This window comes from Rhododendron vialii, chromosome 6a, assembly GCF_030253575.1.
Source record: "Rhododendron vialii isolate Sample 1 chromosome 6a, ASM3025357v1".
Lineage (NCBI taxonomy): Eukaryota > Viridiplantae > Streptophyta > Magnoliopsida > Ericales > Ericaceae > Rhododendron > Rhododendron vialii.
The window spans coordinates 26,807,490-26,832,949 of NC_080562.1; the positions used below are offsets into that span (position 1 = coordinate 26,807,490).

The 25,460-nt window shown below is 43.2% G+C and overlaps 1 protein-coding gene and 2 long non-coding RNA genes across 5 annotated transcripts; 2 read left to right on the plus strand and 1 right to left on the minus strand.

Annotated features, from left to right (window-relative positions):
* The first annotated feature begins 477 nt into the window (after positions 1 to 477).
* LOC131329983 (flavonol synthase/flavanone 3-hydroxylase-like) lies at positions 478 to 5,497 on the plus strand. Its single transcript, XM_058363427.1, has 3 exons — positions 478 to 1,200; positions 3,845 to 4,172; positions 4,946 to 5,497. Exons 1-3 carry the CDS (start codon positions 740 to 742, stop codon positions 5,156 to 5,158), a joined length of 1,002 nt encoding a protein of 333 aa, XP_058219410.1. The 5' UTR covers positions 478 to 739; the 3' UTR covers positions 5,159 to 5,497.
* On the minus strand, positions 3,944 to 4,939 carry LOC131329986 (uncharacterized). The gene is made up of 2 exons (XR_009200917.1): positions 4,565 to 4,939; positions 3,944 to 4,198 (listed from the first exon to the last, which is right to left on the minus strand). It is a non-coding gene; the product is annotated as an uncharacterized LOC131329986 (long non-coding RNA).
* A 3,964-nt stretch (positions 5,498 to 9,461) lies between the features above and the next one.
* Positions 9,462 to 25,445, plus strand: LOC131329985 (uncharacterized). 3 transcript variants are annotated; one of them, XR_009200916.1, is made up of 6 exons: positions 9,462 to 9,738; positions 9,962 to 10,121; positions 10,210 to 10,311; positions 10,769 to 10,856; positions 24,996 to 25,255; positions 25,353 to 25,445. It is a non-coding gene; the product is annotated as an uncharacterized LOC131329985 (long non-coding RNA). The 3 variants fall into 3 exon arrangements; XR_009200915.1 differs by having other exon boundaries at positions 9,464 to 10,121; positions 25,362 to 25,436; XR_009200914.1 differs by having other exon boundaries at positions 9,465 to 10,121.
* Positions 25,446 to 25,460: the final 15 nt, after the last annotated feature.

Here is a 25,460-nt window from a genome sequence, read left to right on the forward strand (position 1 = left end):
ACCATTCATCGGACTTGTGCTGAGGAGCATGTGATAAATAGGATATCTACCCTTCTTTCTTGGTAACTCAATGTTTTGGTTAGGTGATCAAGTGCAGTGGGTCGGTGGCAGAGCCAACATTTTGATTCTGGAGGGCCGGCTAAATAGATATATATATTTTTTATCGGGACGTGTAGTTATTATATCATAAAGTTTTTGCTTTCTAATACGTTACAACATTGAAACGATTCTAGCTTAATGCATTTAAAATATACCAATCATTTTTTTTTTCTGTAGGCAACTTCAACCGTCACGTGCTTATTTTTTATTTATGAAAAAAATTTAAAAAATGAGAATGTAAAATAACCGGGGTTTTTTTTTTATCAAATCAAATCAAAATTGTTAAGATCATGAGTAGCTCTGTACACGAATAATTATCAATAATATTCAGAATCAGCTATATACAAAATAAAAATTTTAAAACTCGGGAGCTGGCCCCCGGTCCAAATATAGCTCCGCCTCTGATCATGTGGTAGGTGAATAAAATATCTACCCTTCTCTGTATTATCCCGACGGAATCGGAGAAGGAAATAATTCTTGATTTCTCTTCAATAGGGCTCGTTTGATGGTCCAAAACGACACCATGAACAGGCTGTGAAGCCATGATAAATAGGTTGAAGTTGCAGACATGGTAAAGGTGCCCATTCACATCATACACTAAAGTCTAACCAAACAAAACAAGAAGAGGAAAAACAGAAACATGGAGGTGGAGAGGGTGAGGGTTCAGTCGCTAGCCCACGGAGGCCTCCACGAGCTGCCGGCGCAGTTCATCCGCCCGGCCAGCGAGCGCCCGGAGAACAGCAAGGCCCTAGACGGGGTCACGGTTCCCGTTGTCTCCCTCTCCCAGCCGCACGACGTCATCGTGGACGAGATATCGAGGGCTTGCAGCGAGTGGGGGTTCTTCCTCCTCACGGACCACGACGTCTCGCCCGCGGCGATACTGCGGCTGAAGGAGGTGGGGGAGGAGTTCTTCAACCTCCCTCTCAAGGAGAAGGAGAGCTATGCAAACGACCCATCCAGCGGGCGTTTTGATGGGTATGGAACGAAGATGACTAAAAATCTTGACGAGAAGGTTGAGTGGGTGGACTATTTTTTCCATGTCATGCACCCGCCTAAGAAGGTCAATTACGACATTTGGCCCAAGAACCCTTCTTCTTACAGGTACGTATATCATAGCATTTTCCATATATCTCTGTTTGCCGATCATCAAATCAAAGGCGGAACTATGTTGGAGTCGGGCTTATTATCGATATTATTAGTGTAATACGGTATAGCTTTTTATAGTCTTCACAATTTTGGTTTGATTTAGTGAATAGCTTTTTATAGTCTTCATAATTTTGGTTTGATTTAGTGAAAAACAGGTTAATAATATGATTTATTATTATTTTTTTTAGAGATGATATTTGAGGTTTTGTTGGTAAGTATTTAGATATTGAAGTTTCATCAGGTAATAGATTGCTTGTTACAAAATTAAGTAGTCATTTAAACAAGCTTAATAAGTAGAGATAGTTTTAACGGACGTCTGGGAATTGTAGAATACAAGCAAATCTGGGTTTTTACGGTGGGAGAGCAAGAACTTCAATATAAGTAAAGTTAAATAAAACTACACACCACAAAAAAGGAAAAAAAAAAGAATAAGAAAAAGAAAAAGAGATCGAACACATACTTCCTTCGTGCCATAATGTTTGTCCGATCTGCAAAATAAGGACATAAAAATAATACAAAATTGATGAGTAAACTATACATTAGGTATTGATGAGTTTTTGTAATTTATAAAAAAAGGTTGAATTTTTTATTGAAAGAAATGCATTATTTTTTAGTTCTCTTTTTGTGGACCAGACAAACATTTTAAGACAGAGAGAGTAAATGCATGAGCATTAAATGCAAGGGATTGGAGAGATCTCATCTCACCATTAATGCTAAAGGCACATCGATGTGACACACCTCAGCCACACCTCTCTCACATGCAGACGTGGCCCACTGGAACGGGCCCCATCTGTATGTGAGAGGGGCACAAGGAGATAGTCTCAACCCGGCCATATCCACAAGAAAAGTGAAATAGGAGAGGAGAGTTTTCAGTCAAATTTGGGGTCTAGTTTTGGACCTTTGTGGGCCTGATCGAAATTGTTCATTTTATAAAATTCGTTGAGTTTGTCATTCACGTAAAAAATTAGCCCGATCAGACCCCTGAGGCCCCAAACTGGAAGAAGTTTTTCAATGTTAGGTGGACAAGGCCGCATGGTGCCCGTACAAGCATCTCAACTGTTCAAACATATTTTTGAGGTTCTATTTATTTGGACTCTTTTAAGGACGGAAAAAAACTGGAGCCAGAGTAGAGGTGGTGGGGCCGGGGCGGCTGGGTTTTGGAAATCCCAAAATACTGTAAAAAAATTACTCCACAGGTCTGCACTTTCGTAGACTTTCCTGTTTCTTCTCAGAGAATGTGAGATCATTGAATTTAAAAAAATACTCCGTTGGTCCCAAAATATTTATGCGGTTCACAAAATGATGACTAAAAAATTTATTTTTCTAATAAAAAATTTAAATTTTTTTTATAAATTATAAAAACTTATCGATATCTAATGAATTGTTGAAAAAAATTTAAATTTTCTTTGTAAAAATTATATTATTTTTATGTTTTTTGTTTTAAAAATCGGATAAACATTATAAAACGACGGGAGTACCGGAAACAATCTCAAGGATTTTGTAGGCTTGCCAGCTAGCAAAACTACAATCCAACTTTCATTTGCCTTTCACGTACTCGCCCAATATAAAATTAGGAAAAGGTCCAACTCAAATTGGACATCAACTGTTGGACATTAACGTGACATATACTCCATAACAGACAGCTGTAAAATTGGACTTGGACATCCTACTGGTAGTTCCTAATCGAATACACTAAAGATCTTTTGTCTCATAGTGTAGCACAATGTATAACCCCATCCAAAGTTTATCTTTTTTGCTAGGTGTAATATTAATATGTTGGATGCCCATGTCTAAAGCATAGTTTAGAGAATTTGATATTCAACATGGTTTCGAGCGTCCTTAGCATGATGTGACTACAAAATAAAATTGAAAGTCACATGTTGGGGCAAAAGTATGCACAAATAGTACTCACTTCGTCCCTTTTTAAGTGTCCAATTTTGTAACTCAAACTTATTAAAACATTAAAATAACATCATCATTACACATTTTACTTCAACTTTTCGTATTTTCCCTCTGTAGACATATCATTATTACACTTTTAGTCACAAACTTTTCAAAATAGAATATACTTTTATGAACAAAATGAAAAATGTTTAAATTTTTATCTACTAACTTAATAAAATGGACACTTGTTACGATACTGATGAAGTAATATAAAAAGAGACGGATGAAGTAATATATTAAGTAAAATATTGGGTATTTTCTACACAGTTATAGTTAGTTTTTGTAGTATTTTAAGTTAATTAAGCTATAAAAGCCCGTTTCAGAACACTTTCTTAAAAAATAAGTACTTATTTCATATTTTCAAACTAAAAAATAATGCAAATGAAAAATAATTTTTTAATTTTTTTTTCCACCGTATTAAAGATCTCAATGAGATCTTTCAAACAAGATCCATATTGCATATTTTTAAATTTCAATAAACCTATCATTTTTGAGCTTGAAATTGTCTTCTTAAAAAATAAGTACTTATTTAGCGTTGCGTTAGTTTAATTTAGGCAAACTTCAAGTCATGTTAAATTATCATGAGGAATTTTTTCAATTTCTTTTATAGATAAGAAAGAGAAATAAGTATATCATGTGAAATTGCTAAGCGCAGGGGAGCGACTGAGGAATATGGCAGGGAACTACAGCAAGTAACAAATAAGATACTGGAGTTGCTCTCGGAGGGACTGGGTTTGGAAGGGAAGGCATTAAGGTATTGTTTGAGGGACGAAGAAATAGAATACGAAATGAAAATAAACATGTATCCACCATGCCCGCAGCCTGAACTCGCCCTTGGAGTCGAACCCCACACGGACATGTCCGCTCTTACCCTGCTCGTCCCAAACGATGTTCCGGGCCTTCAGGTCTGGAAAGACGGTAACTGGGTCGCTGTCAACTACCTGCCAAACGCGCTCTTCGTCCATGTTGGTGATCAAGTTGAGGTAACAATAGTCTTTCCTTCTTTATGCTTCTTTGTTTCTGATTGGAAAAAATAATACTAGTCTGCCTTCCCCGTGCTTATAACCCGGAAATATAAACAAGTAACAAATATAAGAACGAGCTTATGTTATTACATCAATAAAAATCGATCATATGTTGTTTCCTGGTCAATCGAATCAATGATCTTTTGCGTTCACGGTGTGTCGACCAAGATTTTTTTTTCAGAGCGGGTCCAATGGATGGATCATTTAGAGTTCGAAGGAACTGCGGTAAAATTATTATGAGTTTAAAGGGTTTAAATTACAATTATCAACATTTTGAAAGGGCGAATACACTAAATTTTACATAAATACCAGATTTAAAAACAAAAAAAAAGATAGCGTATCTCAATCACAGCCCTATACTAGTCTCGAGTTGAGCGCCATCCCCACACAATGTCAAGTTAAATTATTTTTGTGTTTGGGCTGTCTTCACTTATTCTTTTAGTTTATTTACTTTTGTCGTAAATGAAAATTTTCTAGCTTTTGGTAAAAAAAAAATTTTACTTTTCAGATTTGTTTCGACGGTAGAAATATAAAAAAAGAATAAAAAATATAGATCAAACTTTTAAAACGAAAACAAGAGAGAAAGAAATCCGAATTAAGTCCCAAGGTAACGGAAACTCAGAGAAGACAAAACGAAACCAAGTTAAAGAATTAGTCAAATGGTGCCCTTACTCAAAATTGAGCAATAATTTAGTACTTCAACTTAATTACAATAATACCTTTTGAATCAGGTGCTAAGCAACGGTAAGTACAAGAGCGTTCTTCACAGGAGTTTGGTGGACAAGGAAAGAACAAGGATGTCCTGGGCTGTGTTTGTTACGCCTCCGCATGAAGCAATGATCGGTCCTATTCCGGAGCTCATTAACGAAGAAAACCCATCCAAATATTCCACCAAAACGTATGCTGAGTACCGCCATCGCAAATTCAACAAGATTCCACAATAACAACGTTTCGGCCTCACCTGCGGCATTGGCATCGGAAAAGTTTGAATGGATTCTCTGTGTTACTGGGAATAAAGTCTTTTGGCTACTTAATTAGTTATTGCTAGTAATTTTCCTCATTTCAAATAATCATTTGGCCAGTTCAGAATAAGTCTAACCTCTAACTGCCAAAGAGTTATTAGAATTTTATTCTGTGCTGGATCTTCTGTTGAAAGACGTTCCATTTGTTTGTGGCTCGATGCAAAGATTGATTTTACTAGGAAATCGTCTTCGTTGAGGCCTAATGTATCGCATTCTCTATTTCTCTCTCTCTCTCTCTCTATAAAAAAAAGAATTCTGTTATCCAGGATGAAATAGTGAATGAACCAATGCCATATATACTTGGAGTTGAAAGCAAATGCACATTTCTCAAACTAGGGAAACACAATAATTTCAACCTTTCAGGTGAAGATAGAAAAACCTTCAAGTGAAGCCTATTAAAATCACTTGCAACATAAACTATTGGCTTTCTCACTCCATGTATATACAAACGAATATATATGTACTAGTGTCTGGCGCACTCCCGATGCGTGTGCAAATCTTAAAAACCTACAAATGGAAGATTTAGTTGTGCTAATTGCAGTTTGTGTTATTAGTAGATGGTGCTCAGATGGTCCAGAATGCTATATGGCAAATCCAATATATAGTAAAACAATCAATCATTCACACATTGTACAAATTTATCAGCTATTTCAACTTCATTCAAGCTACATCAAATGAAACATCCGCATCTCAAAGCATTCCTAATCTCCTAACAAAACACAATATCCCAAATCATCAATGGCATATCCTGCATACATTCCAAAATGACGACGACCGGGATAGTTGAAAGAGTTCCCCGTGCAAGGATAAACTTATCCTTTCACTGGGCAGATCTGTCATAGAGAGCAATATTGTGAGACCATTAGGTATTGAGAACATATACGTACCCCAAAGAAGTTACAGCAATTTCAGCAGTTGTGAGATCGGTATGCATGGTCGGTGGACGTTTATATAAACCAGGGTTATAAAAAACGGCCGATACTGTTACGGGTGAAAATAATGGTGTTACGCAAATTCACGTGTGTATCGGTCGTTACGACGTTACGTATTGCGTAAAGGCCTTTACACCCCGTTATAGGACTGTTATACCCCGTTACACTTGCTAGTCCTTGAAAAAATTCACGAGTGCGGTATCCGATTTCCGTTACTCATTGACCGATACTCTCGATATCCGTTACTCGTAACCGCGACATGTGCTCCAGGGGTAAATGTTAGCAGGACTCTTTATTAATATACATGTGCTCATTAAACTTACTTTTAAAAAAACAAAAAGTACCCGCCGTTAGGGACTCAAGTCTTTATCTTTATCTTTACATCGTTGATTGAAGTTGAGAAGGCCGCGTCGAGTAAAGGACATCTGGCAGTTTCCTTAACCTGTTGAGAACGTGCTAAGTAGTTAGGGGGGCGCACGTGGCAGAAGACGAGGAAACGACACAGATTATTGATCCAAGGTAAAGGCAGTTGGATCAAGGATGTCGGAAAGAAGGATACGTACACAAAGCAACAACTGAATATGAATACAGGATTTCAGGACAAGTAACTGCCCAAGTTCAAATCAAGGAGGGAGTTGTCCTAAGTTTAAATTCACAAGTGAAGTGGCAAGCCTATAAATACTAGACTTACAGCATCCACAATGGAAATAATTAAAATAAATAACTAAAATATGTCATGTCAATATTTAATTATCCATTTAGTTCATAATCAAACTTAATAACATCTATCTCTACATTGGTTATTTTTGCATCCCTATTAAAAAAAAAACCCCCACAATACACAATGCACATATGTCCAATCGCAAACGAGTTCCAATTACGCACCTGACTATACCAAATTATTCGTCTCGATGAAACGATTCCAATGTGGGGTATTTTTGAGTTTTTGAGTTTTGAGTTTGGTTATTAAGTTTTGGACCTTTTGGTTATTGGTAAAGTTGTTAAGTTTGGTTATGGAATTGGTGGAATTTGATTATTTGTTAAAAGACTTGTAACTTTACTTATTACAATGTGAAGTGTTTTTTAAGCATTATTGTTAATTTTGCTTATTCACACATATTTACTTATTACAATAGAGATGCTCTTAGAAGTCAAAACAAAGCCCGTTCAATGGCCAAAAGACTTTTACTTTTATTATCATTGACTTCTCTTGTCTTTACATTCCAATTCTAGGAGTAGGAGGATTGTAGCTCCCATCGACTGTAATCTTTGAAGTTTAATAATGGGAAAATTTCTTTTAATTTGGTCTTTGACCTTTTAATTTAAACATACAAATACTTCGATTTTCTAATTTGTTTCAATGTCATCTTCTAAAAGGAAGACTTTGTCTTTGGGACGGAAAAAACCCACGTGAACAGCACGTCACCCCTATTGAGGCATTATTGCCTTTTCCCTCTTCCAAACCCCCCCCCCCCCCCACCGGTTAAATTAATCCCGTAGCCTTCTCCGGTCTTCCCCCTCCCTCTGCCATTCCTACATTGAAACCACTATGGCATTGTCTTTACTGTAGTGTTTAGGAATTTGTTTTGAGAAAATGGAGAGAGGTTTTCAAACATTGCTTTTGTGAGGCGAAAGTTACGACTACGATTAATCGCCGCCGGCGTTCGTTGGTACAACCGCAGACGACGCTTACGGAATCGGCTACAGAATTGTAACTCCGTCAGTCGATCCGGTGGCTTATAGTTACAAGTCTTACGACGATTGGAAACTGAAGTGCTGAAATACGAAACGGTGGACTGCGAACAGGTTAGCAACTTCGTATTGACTGAGCTGCCGTTCGATTTCATATCCAAAAGCTTCGGTTCAGTCTCTAGAGAGTTCGATTCGAGGTTCAGTCAACTACTAGGCATGAACTCTCAGACGTCATCGTTTCTGAGCGTCAGCGATGAGAAGTACCTGCTGGAGTCGCTGCCAAAATACGGTTGCGGAGCTTTACCAGTGGCTTCATCAGTCGATCCCCTGGGTTACCTTACGACGTCGTCGAGGACTAGAAATCGACGAGAAGCTGAAAACTTCGAAATACGAAACGGTGGATTATGAACCGGCAACCGAGCCGCCGTTCGATTTCATACCCAAACCTCCGGCTCGAACTCTAGAGTGTTGGGTCTATGGTGTGTGTGTGTGTGTGTGTGTGTTGGGGGGGGGGGGGGGGGTGGGGGGGGGGATGTGAGGGTGGTCCGTACCAGTGCTTTTGGCTTGGGAATGAAAGTTTTGGAGAGAGAAGAGGTGAGGAGGGTGACGGAGGGGAGAAGGTGGCCGGAGAGATCGACATTGAGGTGGCTGGCCGGCTGGGTTTTGTCTTGGTCTAATCCTTGTGTATATGTAAGTATTGGGTGTGGTGTGGGGGGGTAGGGGAAATAATATCCCTCAAAAGAGGTCACGTGCTTGGCATGTGGTTTTTTTTCAATCCAAAAACATAACGCCATCCATCTAAAGGGTGGCATTTCAATTCGATACCTATAGATGCTTCATCCAACCATCTAACTTTTCATTCAGATTTTCGGATAATGAAAAGTTATATGATGGGATTGAGCACATATAGATATCGGATTGAACTTATTTTTTATAGGGACCCTTGAAAAAATATTTTACATTCAATGAACGGCTCAGATGATTTGTGTGGGATCCGTGGTGGGTCACACAACGAAATCTGTGCACAATTTGTCTGTGTGTGTAGACAGATTGGCATGTGATTTTTTTTCAATCCAAAAACATAACGCCATCCATCTAAAGGGTGGCATTTCAATTCGATACCTATAGGTGCTTCATCCAATCATCTAACTTTTCATTCAGATTTTCGGATAATGAAAAGTTATATGGTGGGATCGAGCACATATAGATATCGGATTGAGCTTATTTTTTACAGGGACCCTTGAAAAAATATTTTACATTCAATGAACGGCTCAGATGATTTGTGTGGGACCTGTTGTGGGTCCCACAACGAAATCTGTGCACAATCTGTCTGTGTGTGTAGACTTTCTGTAATAAACGGGTTAAATGGGTGACAAAAATTGACCGCATTATCCTACCTCTCTTAAAGAAGATCAGGTTTGGGTGATTTTTCGCTTGGCATTTTTGGTCCAATTTGGACAATTGTGCCCCTCAATTAGACAGCAACAAGGCTAGAGGTTGAGGGTAATTGAGTCTATTCGCTCTCTCCTATTTTGGTAATTAGGAGTTCATTGGGGGGTAATTGAGAACGTGGCCTTGCCTTACACGTGGTTCACATGAGTCCAATTTCCCCTCCACTTTACTCTTCCTCCCCCACTGAAGTACACACCAGCGCCATTCTTCTTCCTTTCTCTCTCAACACCATCAATCAGACGACTAAGAATCTCACCGGCACATCTCACCAAAACCCTTCATCTCCAAGCGCCACGGACTGCCGCTTAGCCGGAGAAGAAGACTAACCCACTGCCATGGCCGCTTTCAAGCCATGGCGTAAAGTGCAAATGCATGTGCAGGACCTCGATCGTGATGCAAAACGATTGGAAATCCGGACGCAATTAGGTCTTCATCATCTGGTTTATTTTTCTATATCTGTTTGATAGATCTCATATGCCCCTTATTTTGCTTTACATTTGATAAATCTCCAATATACCCCTTGTTTGCCCGATTTGCATGTCTTTGTTAGTGTTAATTTTTTTGGGTTTGATGTATATGTCTGTGATTTCCGCTGGAAGTTGTCTTTGAATAAAGTTTGTATTTTTTCTGCTTGTTTTCCCATGTGAAGTGGTGTGTTACAGAAGTGCTTGTTTAGGGTTTCATACTTGTTGATTGGGGCTTCCTAGCCTATTTAGTGCTCAATTGGGTTGGCTATTTTGATAGGAAATGGAGAAGAACAAAACCCTAACTTTTGAAGACTCATGTTGAATGTCAAGGCCAAGATTTCAGTATTTTTCCTCTCCCCCATTTTTAGAGGTCTCCCTTTTCGGCAACTCATGGCAATATAACTTTTCTTTTGCTACATGTGCGTTTCAGGTGATAAGGGGGAAAAATGATACGATGAAGATACTCCAAGCTTTTGTTCCTGGATGTGAGATTGAAGCAAAGAGTAGAAATCACAACTTCAGCAAAGAACTCGTAATATTTTCTGAATGTATTTTGCTGATTAAATCTTCAAATGCAAATCTTTTGGATTTTGAAATGCATTCTTACTTGTCATTTTACCGACAAGAAAAAAAGCTTTACTTGTTTTGTTACTCTGGATATGTGGACACATGATTCAATGCATGAATGAAAAAGTTTGTTCCCAAATCACCGACTACTGTAAAAAGGATAGAATCAACTCTTGGATCTTGTGCATTCTCTATTTTATCTTGGATTTGTAACTTTCTTTTGAGGAACTAAATTCACTACAAATTCCAATTTCTTTCTTTCTTTCTTTTTCCTCTTTTGTTCAATCTAATTATAGAAAAAGAATGATCGAGTTTGGTCACATTATTTAATGTTGGAGGTAGTTTGCCAAATCAAATTAGTTAGCCTTCTATCAATAAAATGTTATTTCGCTTATAGTCTCTGTTACGCCCATTTTGAATAGGCTTTCAAGGAAGGGGTTTGATCATTGCTGCTTCTTGAGAAGGTTTTCAGGGGTTTGCATCTTTTGTCGGCCATATTTGACCTCTGAGGTACTTTCCCTCTCTTTGTTCCCTCTTTCTTTCATTGACGTTTGAATTTTTTCTATCGGGCAAGTATGAAAATCTAACTGGAAGGTATTTTTTTGGTTGTGTGAGTTGAAGTATTTTCATGATTATTGGGATGTTTGTAAGATTAGCTTTGAGTAATTATTGTTGTTTCAGAAGGGCTACTTTACTTTTGCAAAAACAAATATGATGTCACATTCAAGAAATTTGTTTCTGTAGCGGGCCGAACGTAACCGTCCGCGACCGGCCACCGAACCATACTTGAACTGGGGCTCGGCTACTGGCCGAGACTCATCCATCAGTGAGATCTTTATTCTGAGCTCAGGCGACATGGATAGCCAAGGCTCGGTTGTCGTCGAAGGTGAAGACCCGTCAGCATGTTCCTCACACGGGTCGCCCGCCGGGCTCGGCCATGAATCGGGCTCAGCTGAAAACGGTTGCTAGATCTACTTAGTGACGTTAGGGCGACGTCACCTGACCTGTGCAAGGCACATGCCTGTGCTTGGGAAACAAGCCCTAAAAGGTAAACACGCTACACTATCTCAAAACCCTAGTCTCTTACTTGATTCTCTACACATTTTGATCCTCTCGCTGGAGGGCCTTGCCGGGCAACCCCGGCCAAGTCTTAGTCGTGCGTTCACTGTGCAGGACTGAGAGAGAAGGCTAGGAAACACACGAGCCAACGGAGGAGGATTGCAGATCAAAGGATCACGGGCCACACAATTGGTGAACCCGACGTGAACCTAAACGTCTGATCCAAATGGCTCGAACCTCCTTCAGCCCACCCTCCTCCTCTCAACAACCACTACAGCTTCAATCACCATGGGCGGAGATCTGGCGGACGTCACCGTCTCAGGGGCCAAAGACGCCAATGGAAACACAATCCTTCCACCGTTTTCGGAGAGGCACATGTCCATTTCACTCCCCCCCAGTTCCAACCTCTCCCCAGCGGCGGACGACGTAACAATGGCCTACATCCGATTGTTACAGCGCCGTGACGAAGATAGGGACAATGAGCTGGCAGCTTTGAGGGCGAAAGTTGCCTAAATGAAACAACAGATACAGCGAGATACCACTCCTGCTACATCTAGATCCACGAAAGGTAGAAGCGGGAGGCGACGAAAGCAAACACCACCCCTACCACCACCACAAGAATGTCATCACGAAACCGGCCACCGCGGCTCCGTCAAAGACCGCCTTGGCATCCCACCAGACCCAGGTGATGCAAGGGAAATCATACTTTACAAGCGACCTACAACATTCGGAACACACCGCTCAAAGAGTAACCACGATCGAACCAATACTAGGGATACTGAGTAGTTTACAAGCACATACTCGACTGGTCGCGCGAAGTTCTCTTGCACAACGGTTTCACACCGTAGCCGAGATTCCGTGGAGACTAGACGCCATGTATTCGAACATCTCGAGGAAATCCCGACAGAAAATTTTGACAATAACAACCAGGCTCGACGGAACGGAAAAGGCGTGCGTATTAAAGAGCCGAACAACGAAACCAAATCCTATAGGGACGGAGGAAAGTCTGTTGACGGACCTCACCGAACGACAACAGATTTACGAGACAAGCTCCGGCATCGAAACCGTGAAAAGTCCCCGGATAGAGACTCTAAGAGAACGAAGACGGATGGGCATGGCAAGCCACCGCGCCTTGGTTTTGAGCAGCAGCTGAAGGACCTCGGCGTTTCTCCCTTCACGCCCCACATAATCAACACGACGGCCGAACCCAACTTCCACCTACCGAAGTTTACAAAGTTCGATCCTACCACTTACGAAGCTTACACCCACATGATTCACTTCCGTCAAACCATTGAGCTATGCACCACAAAGGACGAAATCAAATGCAAAGCATTCCTGTCCAGCCTCGGCTCTCTTGGACTCCAGTGGTTCAACAAACTACCTGCTAGATCCATACGGAACCTAGCCGACCTTGAACTTGCTTTCAACACCCGCTTTATCACAAGCAATAGGACCACCAAGGAGCCTGAGTCATTGTCCCAAATGTGAAAACTCCCATTTGAAACTCTCCGATAGTACGCCGAACGATATTGGCAACTGTTCAACGAAATTTCTGGAATCGACAAGTATTGGGCCGCAAGAACCTTCAAAAATGGCTTGGAAATTAAAAGCAAGATTCTGGATGAACTTGCTATTCGCCCACCCCATGGCATGGGCGAGTTGATGCGCATCATGGAACGGTTCTGCGTTCTTGAAGAATTTTACGCGAACCGTGCGGCTCAAAGGCTAACGAACTCAACTACAAGCTTCTCAACAGTCACACCTCAGCTGCCAGCACCAGTCACAATGCAGCAGCCTCAGCCAAAGAAACTTGTCCACAACATCAAGGAATGAAAGAAGCGCCAGCCGAAGGTACATGACTATGTGGCCGAGACCACATACTTCAAAGAACGCATCTGGTCTTTTTTGAAGGAAATCATGAGGCAACCGTGGTTCGAATGGCCAACAGGAAAGCTGGGCACAGACACTGGCCAAGCAGATCAGAACCCACGAAAAAAGTGCTCATACCACAACGAGCTCGGTCATTACACAATCGCATGTGCACCATACAAAGCACTATTGAAGTGTCTGGCAGCACAAGGCCATCTCGATCAGTACATCGATCAAACCAAAATACCCACCCGCCCACCTGCTAGCAATCCCAACCCAAATAAACCGCGGCCGACGATACACGTTATTCACGGCCCCGTGACAAAGGAATCTGAATCCAATCTTCGGGCCGACCTCAATCGCGCATCCACTTCCAAGCAGGTACTCGCAGTAGGACCTGGATCCAAATGTCCACGACCAGAAGAGTTACCCAAATGGACAATAGCTTTTATCGAGCGCGATCTCGAACGTGTGCAAACACCACACTCCGACACCCTTGTCATAATTGTCCAAATTGGAGTACATGACGTCAAGCGCGTTCTAATCGATCAGGGAAGCTCGGCGGAGGTCATGTACTATGACTTGTTCAAAAAGCTTGATCTCCCAGAGTCAGCTTTGTGATAAGCACCCAATAATGCATATTCTTGGAGTTTAAGTCCTCTAGTATGTTGTGTTTGTACATATATGTTGTCGTTTTTATGCGATATTGCACGTAAGGTAGGTTTTTGTGTTTTCTAGGTAATTCATATAAATAAGGCGCGTTTGAACGCCAAGGAATGTTCCGGGTGTAACCAAGTGTTCAAGGCCACGTGCCACCCCATGGTGGTGCCCAAAAAGTCATGAAAAGATGGTTTGGAGGTAGCTCGGGTTGCCCAAGGGTCAAGGGAATTGAAGGACATGTGAGGATTTTACCAAAGCAATTCATCTTCTGACTAGCTGAGGGTAGAATCATCATAACTTTTGATGTACAAACTGCTTTTAATCCAAACCACTTGGGTTAGAAAGTAGACTCGACGAGCTTTCCAACGGTCTAAAGAACACCCAAATCCGAGTTCGGGAGTGTTCGGAGCGAGTCCGCGAAGTTGCCCAAAAAATCTGTCAAGTATGAACCGGTACTGGCCAATTCCCAGTACCGGTACATAGAGTCCAGATTTCAATTTTTTCGGCCCATTTGAAGGCCTTGTACCGGTACTGGGAATTGGCCAGTACCGGTTCATGCTGGAGAAATATCCACGTTTTGTTACCTTTTTCAACCTTCCACTTTTGGGATATTTTTCACTTTTGGCTACTTTTAGGATATTTTTTGGGATATTTTGTGAGAGAGTAAGGACACCTTGTATAAATAGGGTCTCCCTCTCTCATCTTTAACTATCTAGTCATTTTTCACTTTAAGTCTTTTTCATTTCCTAAGAACTCCATTAATGTTCTTCAAGCTTTCTAAGTTAATTTCTTTAAGAACTCTAGTAAGTATTTGTCTTATGTTAATTTCTCGTTTATTAATGTTGTAGCCACGGTTTAGATCTTCACTAATTTCAAGTTTATTTTCATTTTCGTCGATTAAATAAGTTTATCATTCTAGCATGATTTCTAGTCTTTTCGTTATATGTGAGTAGTTATTTGGCTAAGTATTGGGCTACTCTTTCCCAATGATTTAGGTGGTTATTTGGTTCTCAAACTTTCGGGCTTTAAATCATGGTTTTCGGAATCGAACTAACCTAGCCATTTCAGTCTAAGCGAGGGGTGTTAACTCCTTGGTATGTTGTTTAGTCAAGCGGTCTTGGCAAGCGACATGTTGGGGGCTCGTGGCCTCCTACGTGTTAGATACATTAGCAAAATAAGTTAGTTTAATTCTATTTAATCACATCTTTTGATAAACGTAGTCGTTAAAGCTAAATCTTCAGGGCGTGAACACGCGGTAATGACTCTCGTTTGAGTTATATTGAGAACCGGTAACGGCCTTAGTCAAGGGAAAGTCGATCCCTAGACTTGCCTCTTTTAAGTTGATTAAGCACATTTCTAGTCTTTTCATTAGCACTTTTACCTTTTAAAGCAAAATCAAGTTGGCCTTCTTAAACGCCGAAACCACCATATAAAACCTACAATCCAAATTAAGCTATATTCGATTCTCTGTGGGTACGATCCTGGACTTTTCGGTTATTATGCTAGCGATGACCTAACCCTAGGCTTGGGATTTTCTCAACCTTATTTGAAGGCGAGGTATGGAGGCTAAGACTTTGCAACCCGCCGAAGTACCCCTCATCGGATTTAACGAAGCACCCGTTTGGCCACTTGGTCGAATCTTCCAGCCAGTCGTCATTGGCTTGAAAACATTGAGCGTCAAATTCATCATCGTCAACGTACCTAGCCCATACAACGCAATTCTTGGCCGAACCTGGCTACGCGGCATGCAAGCAATCGCCTCAACCTACCACTAGGTCGTTCGCTTCATCGGCATCAATGGGAGATAGGAAGATCTACGAGGCGACCAAATAGCCTCCAAAAAGTGCTACATCTCAGCCGTCCACAATTCCACCAAAGCCAAGCAAGTGCAATGGGTCGAAGTTCCAGACATTGCCGTGATCGATGACATCGGGCAGCAAGCCGAAGACAAAGCAGAAGAGGACCTCGTCCAAATGCCCATCAACGAGGATGGCTCCCGATTCTTCTTAATCAGCTCTTCCATCAGCGAGGCCGACCGTGAAGAAATGTTCCATTACCTCAAGAAAAACATAGAAGTTTTTGCTTGGACCCCCAACGAGATGTTGGGGGTCGATCCCGATTTCATCAGTCACTCTCTCAACATCAAGAAAGATGCCAAACCTGTCATCTAGAAGGCGTGACGTTCTGCAGCCGAACACGCTGACGCCGTCGTTGAAGAAGTCAAACGTTTGCTGGAAGCCAATGCCATCCAAGAAGTACAATACCCAACATGGTTGTCCAACACAGTGGTCGTTAAGAAGAAAAACGGCAAATGGCGAGTTTGCGTGGATTATACCAATCTCAACGACGCTTGTCCAAAGGATTGGTTCCCACTCTCGAAGATTGATCAACTTGTGGACGCAACGGCAGGCCATGCTTGGCTAAGCTTCCTAGACGCCTACCGTGGCTACCACCAAATTGCCATGGACCCTGACGAAATGGAGAAGACTGCTTTTATCACACCATATGGCATCTTTTGCTACCGCGTTATGCCCTTTGGGCTCAAGAATTCAGGCACAACATTCAACAGAGCAATATTCAAGATGTTGCAAGAACAAATTGGCCACACCGTGGAAGCTTACATAGATGACCTCGTTGTGAAAAGCAAGAAGGAATCCAACCACCTTCAAGACTTGGCGGAAGTCTTCGAAATCCTTAAACTACACAAGCTAAGACTAAACCCTGAAAAGTGCGCGTTCGGCGTAAGCGCTAGGAAATTCCTTGGACACCTGGTCACCCGACGTGGTATTGAGGCCGACTCTAACCAGATAAAGGCTGTTAAAGACTTGCGCCCACCAAGGACGATCAAGGAAGTACAGAGGCTCAATGGGATGGCAGCGGCTCTAAACCGATTCATCAGCAAATCCTCAGACAAGTGCCACGCATTCTTCCATGCCTTGAAGGGAAAAAGTCGACGCAACTTTGAGTGGACCCCGGATTGTGACTCTGCCTTGGCCGAACTCAAAGACTACTTAAACTCGGCCCCGCTGTTGGTGAAACCCAAGGAGTTCGAAACTTTGTATCTCTATCTCGCCGTTTCCGCCCACGCAACCAGTTCTGCACTTGTGCGGCGTGATGGCACAGATGACATGCCAATCTACTTCATAAGCAACACATTCCTTTCAGCTCAAACACGTTACATACCTCTTGAAAAATTAGCCCTTGCTCTCGTTTCGGCGGATAGGAATCTCTTGCCCTACTTCCAATCACACCCTATCGTCGTCTTAATAGAGCACCCCCTCAAGAGCCTTTTTCGAAGGCTGATCTATCCAACAGGTTCTCCAAATGGGCAGTAGAGCTAGCAAACTTTGACATTCGTTTCGAGCCACGAACAACAATTAAAGGGTAGGTTTTTACTGACTTCATTGCTGAGCTTACTCCAGAAGATACAGAATTTCTCAACACACCCATCCCAACACACACCGTCGCCGAGCAACAAGTGTCGCCGAAACCTTGACACCTTTTCCAAGGGGACATCTGGCGCCTACATGTTGATGGAGCTTCCAACAGCAACGGAGCCGAGGCAGGGGTTGTCTTAGTTTCCCCTTGTGGCACACTTCATGAAAGCTCTCTAATCATCAACTTCCCCACCACCAATAACGAAGCTGAATATGAAGCTCTACTCGCTGGCTTACGCTCAGCAGTAGCAATGAAAGTCTCCGACCTTATTGTTTATTGCGATTCCCAACTCATAGTGAACCAAGTAATAGGAGACTATGAAGTTCGGGACCCGCGAATGTCAAAATACCAGGCAGCGGTAACCGAACTCCTCATAAACTTCAAGAATTTCAAAATCGAACAAATCAACCGCGAACACAACGCGCACACAGACGCACTCGCTGGCCTTGCCTCAGCCTCTAAGGCCTCCGAATTCAGGACAATCAACTTCGGCAATATCGACCACCCAAGCTTTGACGCCACTCCAGAGGTTCTCAATGTTAAACTCGGCCCAAGCTAGATGGACGAGATCATTGCGTTTCTCAAACATGACACTTTACCAGCAGACAAGAAGGAAGCTTATCGCATCAGGAATAAAGCCGCTTACTACTGGCTCTCCGAAAGCAGCCAACTCTATAGGAAATATATCTATGGCCCATATCTCCTTGTGGTCCACCCAACCCAAATGCTCGAGATTCTCGCCGAACTTCACTTAGGGAGCTGTGGCTGCCACTTCGGCGGCCGTTCACTTTGCCAACGAGCATTGAGTCAGGGATACTTTTGGAAGAACATGAAGAAAGACTGTGAAGACACCATTCGCAAATACCGACCATGCCAACTGTTCTCTCCCATACCAAAGCAACCTGCCCAGAACCTCTCCCCTATCACCAGTCCTTGGCCTTTTGCACAATGGGGGCTCGATATTTTCGGAAAGCTGCCAACAGCTCTTGGAGGCTTCAAGTTTCTAATCATCGCAACGGACTATTTCTCCAAATGGGTGGAGGCTGAGCCTCTCGCAACCATCACCGAAGTTGACGTACGAAGATTCGTTTGGAAAAACATCGTCACTAGGTTCAGCGTATCATACGCCATTATCTCAGACAATGGAAGTCAATTCGGCAGCAAGGACTGGACAAGCCTTTGTGCCAAATTTGGGATTCGCTTCTTCAACTCAACTCCAGCGTACCCTCAAGGAAATGGCCAAGCCCAGGCCATAAACAAGACTGTCTGCACCGGGATCAAGTGTCGCCTAAACTCCAAAAGAGGCAAGGGGACTGAAGAACTACCATGCGTATTATGGGCTTACCGCTCCACCCCAAGGCGCTCAACTGGCCAAACTCCCTTCTCAATGGCATTCGGCATGGAGGCCGTAATCCCCTTAGAATCTTAGTTTCTCACTCTGAGAACAGAAAACTTCGATCCAAAGACTAACGACGAAGCAGTGGAACATGAACTGATCTTGGCAGAAGAGAAGCGCGATTACACTCAGATAAAGCTCGCCGAGTATTAACAGCAAGTGGCAAGAGGCTACAACCGAAGTGTTTGAACCAAGACCTTCAAGCCAGACGATTTAGTTTGGAGAAAAGTGGTGCAAGCAAGCAAGAAGCAGAAATTCAAACCCAACTGGGAGGGTCCCTTTCGTATTGTCAAAACAACAGGTGAAGGTGCTTACGTACTCGAGGACATGACTGGGAAATCCTTACCAACCCGTGGAACGCACAGAATCTAAAGAAGGCATACATGTAATTAAAAATACCAATAGTGCGCCTCATGTTCGGCCACTAATTATCCTGTTTTTTATTATCTTAGCTTTTTTATGACAGCATTGACTTCGGCCACTACAATGTCAATTTCTTTATGTTGGCTTCGGCCAAAATCTTCACATTCAACTTGTATTTCACGTTTCCCAAATCAAAGAAGTATCTTGTTTGACAATCGATGTCTTTTGCAAATTTTTACTTGTCTTCCTTACTATAAAAACTACACTCGGTATACTCCGCCAACCACAAATGTTGACTTCGGTCACACCCACAAACGGCTTTTTACGCCCTTGCTTCGGCCACTATAAGTGCCCAAAGAAGCAAAAATCGGACATATGGTCCACCGAGCCTAAGACACACATCACCTCTGTAAATTGGGTTTCGGTTCGGCTTGGCAAGACAGCAAGGTCGGCCAATGCAAGGTTGCACTCATGCTTTGGTGAGCAAACCACCCACAAACATTCAAAATCTCAAGCCCTTAAAAACTTGGCCAGGGGCTGGCACCTTGCCCAAACTCCAGCAAAAGTTAAAGGCACCTACAACTTTTCGATTGACAACCTGAGTATTACCTACCAAAGTTGTACAACACTATGATCGGCAACATATCAATCATACTTAACTCTACTTTGATCAAGGCTCGGCAATTACCATCTATAATCACATTCCTACTTTGGCCAGTGTTCACTCACTTCGCCGAACCCAGATTAAAGTGGGGGCTACGGATAGTTACCATTTAAACAAGCAAAAAACTAACCAAATACAGCAAAGCAAGAAAACGTTGCAACTAGAAGTCAGACATTCATCCATTCAGGATAACAACAAGTACTGCGGAAAGACTTAACCGGGAGGTGCGGCGTAGTAAACCGTTCGGTGCCGACCCCCCATTAACTATTACACCTGGATTGGTAAACTCCAAGCTCGGAGCCATCCAGTCCCAACAGAGTTCAAAAGTACAAAACAAAGACAAAAAAGACATCTACTCTAAAGTGAAGAATTCCCTGCGGCAACATCAGCAACGGCACCAGCCTCAACCTCAGCATTCTTGTCAATGATCATCTGTTCATGTTCGACGTCCTCGGCCACTTTTTCATCACCCTCAATAGATTTCACCCCACCTGAACCATCGCCAACCTCAGCATCGGCGTCAGTAAAATCATCAACATCCTCGTCACTCTCGGGAAATTCCTCCGGAGGAACAGGTGCGCACTCCTCCTCAGTATACGGCAGGACGAGCTCGGGTGTGACAGGCGCAGGAATCGACTTGGTCAAGTTCAAATCAGGCTCCAGCTGCAGGACCGCACATGCAGCTTTCACGCCGTCCTTGTATCCCGTTCGGTAGGAGATGGGGATTCTCATCTTGATTTCGTCATTCACCATCGACCGAGCATCCCTCATGTACTCGGCACCCGCTCGATCGTACCCGGCCTGATAGGCCTTCTCATTAACTTTTTCATCTTTCTTTTCTCTCTCCTCAAAACTTGACCAAGCTCACGATCGGCCTTCTTGGCCTTCTCCAAAGCTTCGTCCCTCTCCTTCTCAAGCTCAGTTATTCTGACATTTGCTTGCTTCAGACTACTCTTCAGGGACTTCGTTTTCTCGCGCTCGGTCTTCAAGTCGTCACGATATCTAGTCCTTTCCGCTGACAAGAGCTCGGCTTGGTTAGTAACACGCAAAAGAGCCTGCCCAGCCTGCACAACACAACAACAAAATAAGCTTGGCAACATAGATGCAAATAAAATCAAGACTGCTAGAAAAAACGAGATAGGACCTGAGCAAGGTAGGCGCTTGCATGAATAAGGCTCGGCTGTAATTCCCCTGGTACCTTCTCCATATCCCTCGGCAATGCAAGGCCGTGCAGCATGGTGACAGCCAGCCCACGCTCCAACTTGACACTAACATCAACCGTGACGACCCTGCCGTCGGCCATAGCAAAGGAAGGTGCAAACTCTTGCACGTTTGGTCGGCCGCCCGAACCCATTGACATCTCCATAGCCTTGAAGCCACCAACGGCTGATGATTTAGTGTTGTCCTTCTCCTTCGGAACGGGCGTCAGCGGCCTGGCAGGGAAAAAGTCCTGAGTAACCTTCAGCTTCTTGGCAACAGGCTCGGCCAAGTTCGCCTCCATCTGCCGAACCGCGGCACCGTCCCTGATGTTAACTTTGACAACATTCTTTGTTCCCATGTCTTCCGTAAATTTGGGTGTGAGGGATCGAAGGGGAGAAACGTTCGCACCTGGAAACTCAGATGGTAGACTTTCTTGAAACCAAAAATCCGCTGACTTCCTAAAAGTAGGTAGCTTCACCCGCGGCTCCCTCACCTTTTGCCTTTGCTTCGGTTCCTGGCTCTTCCCCGACTGCAGTGTCTTTTTACCCTGGGCCTTCGTGCTCGGCTCTCCTTCTTTTTCCTTCCTTCTCAACTTCCCCTTATAGGAAGGGTTATAGCCTAGCAAGGTCGGCGCGTCACGGCAGGCTTGTGACTTCAAAATGTCAACATGGGATTCCACGGAGAGGAATTGCTGGGTCTTTGTTATGGCCCGGTGATCTGCAAAGAAAAATGACAGTCAATAATTGAAGATTTTGAAACACAAAACCAGTTTCGGCAATAACAAAAGTTAAGCCACCTCGGAAGTCTTTTATCTTTGGTACCGCGAACCTGCGCATGGTTTGATCGCCAAACTCATAATTCCTGTTCACTTCTACGTATAGATTGGCCCATTTATCGGTGTCGGGCAGTCCATTTATTAAGGGCTCCTTTCCCTACGTGTCAACAAGTACCAACGCTCGATCTAGCCGTGCTTAGACATGATATACGTATGGAAGAGGTCGGCGACCGTGAATTCTAGGTCGTGAAGCTCCTTCAACTTGATAATGGACATCACTATCCTGTAGTTATTGATTGCGAAAAAGTGCGGGACTAGGCTGAACCGAGCTAGCAGTTCCCTCAGAAACGGGTGAAAAGGGAACCGCAGACCAGCCTCATAGATGGCCATTAAAGGAACTGTGATGTGCTCAGGATGATGTTCCCTCTTGTCTCGGATTCGATTGCTGGCCACCTGGCTGACAACCACGTCATCAGGAATATTGTAAAGTCGGCAAAATGTCTCATATTCGCTAGGCTCCCCACTGAGGAAATGGGCGTAGGGGCAGACCTGGCCTCTCTCATAAAGGTCGGCGACCTCTTTATTCTCAGATGGGGCTCCACTATGCCCAGATCACTCAGAAGTGGTAGCCTCGGCTTGTGAATGAAACCTCGATTCGGCTTCTGGCCCAAGACAAGGCTCGGTCTCAGAGTGGGTTGATCTGGTGAAAGAAATCTCAGGATCGGTCAGAAACTCGTCGCCGCCATACTCGAAGTCGCGTTCGGCGTTCGAATCGCTTGAGTCAACTGACATATTCAAAGCAATTGAAGAGGCCTGGCGTTGGCTTCTGTAGCTTTCCAAATACTCTTGAATTATCAAGTCCCCAGAGTCGTCCCCTGAGCTTTCAGAGTCGGAAGAAATGACTATGACCGGGTGAGCCAGACCTAACAAAACAAAAGGGAAATGATGAGGAACCTCGTCGTCAGCAAAGAGCAAGGATCTCACTACGTTCGGCTATCCTACTGGCCCACCTGATGTCACTCTACAAGGACTCAAGCTCGGGAATTTCTAACACTAAAGTTAAGGGGCTCGGATAACCCCATCGTTGGCCAAACCCACCTGCATCAAAGATAGGGCTCGGCAAACTCCAACTTCGGCTGAGCCCAATGCTGGGGCTCGGCAAGCTCCAATTCGGCTTAGCCCAATGCTGGGGCTTAGCCAACCCTAACGTTGGCCAAACCAACCAGCGCCTCTACTGAAGCTCGGAAGAACATGATGAGTCTGAAGATGAACGGGCTGTTCATCCCCAGCGTCGTACTGTTCATACAGAACAAAAAGCCCCAAAGAAGGCCAAAGACCAAGGAGAAAAATGAATAAAATTGCAGAAAGATGGAGAGAAGTGAGAATGGAATGCATACCTGGGGATTTTTGGCAGATTCAACGATGAATCAATGAAGGATCAAGGCTGGAAGATGAAGGGAAGGAGGCAGGAGCTCTGACTATGGAGTTATAGAGAGAGAGAGAGAGGATTCGTAACCCTTCTCTCTCCTTTCTTCGTCCTTTATATAGACGTAAAGTTTGGGAATTCAAAGTTCCCGCCCATCTCTACATTGCTGAACCAATGGCCGGTAAGTGCTTGACACGTGGCAATGATGGGATAGCCTAGCAGAACTTCGCGCATGCCAGCCGTCCTCCCATCGGCCGTACCCAACCATAGGAGGACATCTGGCGCCCCTCCGTTGAGGCTTATCTGTGATGGTTGATGAGAATAGATGAAGCTCGGCTAAAATCCCACTCGACCATAAACTACGTTCGGCAAACAGCAAGTTCGGCCAAAGCTCAATGTCAATCTCCACCATGCGCTCGGCGACGACAGAGATTGAGGGGCTATTGTAGCGAGCCGAATGTAACCGTCCGCGACCGGCCATCGAACCATACTTGAACTGGGGCTCGGTTACTGACCGAGACTCATGCATCAGCGAAATCTTTATTCTAAGCTCAGGCAATATGGATAGCCCAGGCTCGGCCGCCGTCGGAGGTGAAGACCCGTCAGCATGTTCCTCACATGGGTCGCCCGCCGGGCTCGGCCATATGTGCGGTTCGGCCACCCACTGAGTCATGTGCTTTCTCATGTGATGAAGCGGTTACGCCAAGAGATAACGATGGGAGCACATGGGGGCTGCCAGCTCACGCCCGAAAATGGTTGCCAGATCTACTCAATGACGTCAGGGCGACGTCACCTGACTCGTGCAAGGCACATGCCTGTGATTGGGAAACAAGCCGTAAAAAGTACACACGCTACACTATCTCAAAACCCTAGTCTCTTACTTGATTCTCTGCACAGTTTGATCCTCTCGCCGGAGGGCATTGTCGGGCAACCCCGGCCAGGTCTTAGTCGTATGTTCACTGTGCAGGACTGAGAGAGAAAGCTAAGAAACCCACGAGCCAACGGAGGAGGATTGCAGATCAAAGGATCACGGGCCACACAGTTTCCAACAACTATGACGTATGTGGGTTAACTCAGGCAGAGAGTTGAAAAGAATAAGAGAATGATTTTTAATGTCTTCTCAGTCAAAGGTGGAACTCCTTAAGGCTTACTCTATGAAATTTGTTGTCTTGAAGCTACAAATGAACTAATTCATTACTAATCCTGGTAGACAAAAGTAAGCCTTAATCTTTGTTATTGGTGGAGCAAGTGAATTGTTTAAAGGTTGCTCATAGATGCCGAGTTAGTTATAGAAGTGAGTTATTTTATATGTTCAAAATCTGGAATATATAATTGAGGCCTTAAATTACTAAAATCGTTTGCTGAAATTAATTTCTAACTGTTGGAAATCAATGATTAGAAGCTCAAATATCTTCTCCTAGAGCTTTTTGATGTTTACTTGCTGAAATTGCTGAAACCAACATTTCAGCAAGATACAAAATGAGAAGGAATTATGTGTATAATGAAAGGGGAAATACTCTAGCAGTCCCTATTATTATTATTATTTTCTTAGTTCCAATCATGATGCTCCTATTGCAATCACTATATTCACCTAGGTTATAGACAAAGGAACACAGATCATGTTATCCTTTTGTATGTACTTTGTGCATATTACAGATTTTTTCTTTTGTTTACTGGTCATTATTTGCATTGCTCGGGCAAAGTACACCGATCTTTGGTTCTGAGTTATTGATTATGATCTTGAGTCCTGAGATGATTTCCCACCTCTCCTTGACTATTGAGTTATGCATTTGGGATAGTGAGAGGGAGAGAAGCTAATTTTTTCCTCAGACCATTTTCAATCAACCGCAAAAGTACAAGTAACGATTAGGCCCGAGTGATTTTTGTGCCATGGTGAGGAAGCATAAAAAGGGATGGACCCATGGGAGCTTAAATTATTGAGATAAGAGGAGAGTTACTTTACTTTTTTAGAACTTGTACATGATCAAGCTGCAACAATTTGATATTTTGTTATCAGTATGGTCGTTGGTGATTATAATGATCAAGTATGGACATAAAGGTATTATCAAATTTGTCTTCCTTTTTAAAAATGGCTTTCAATGTGATTTGCTTTCAAATCCAGTAACTTTAAAATTATCTCTTTTTTATTTTTGCAGGTGCAACAGGAGACCAATTGGACAAAGGGCAAAATTTCAATCACCTATGAGGCAAAGCTGACTACCATCTTGAGGATTCCCCCCTTAGCTTGGCTTCAATCTCCCTGC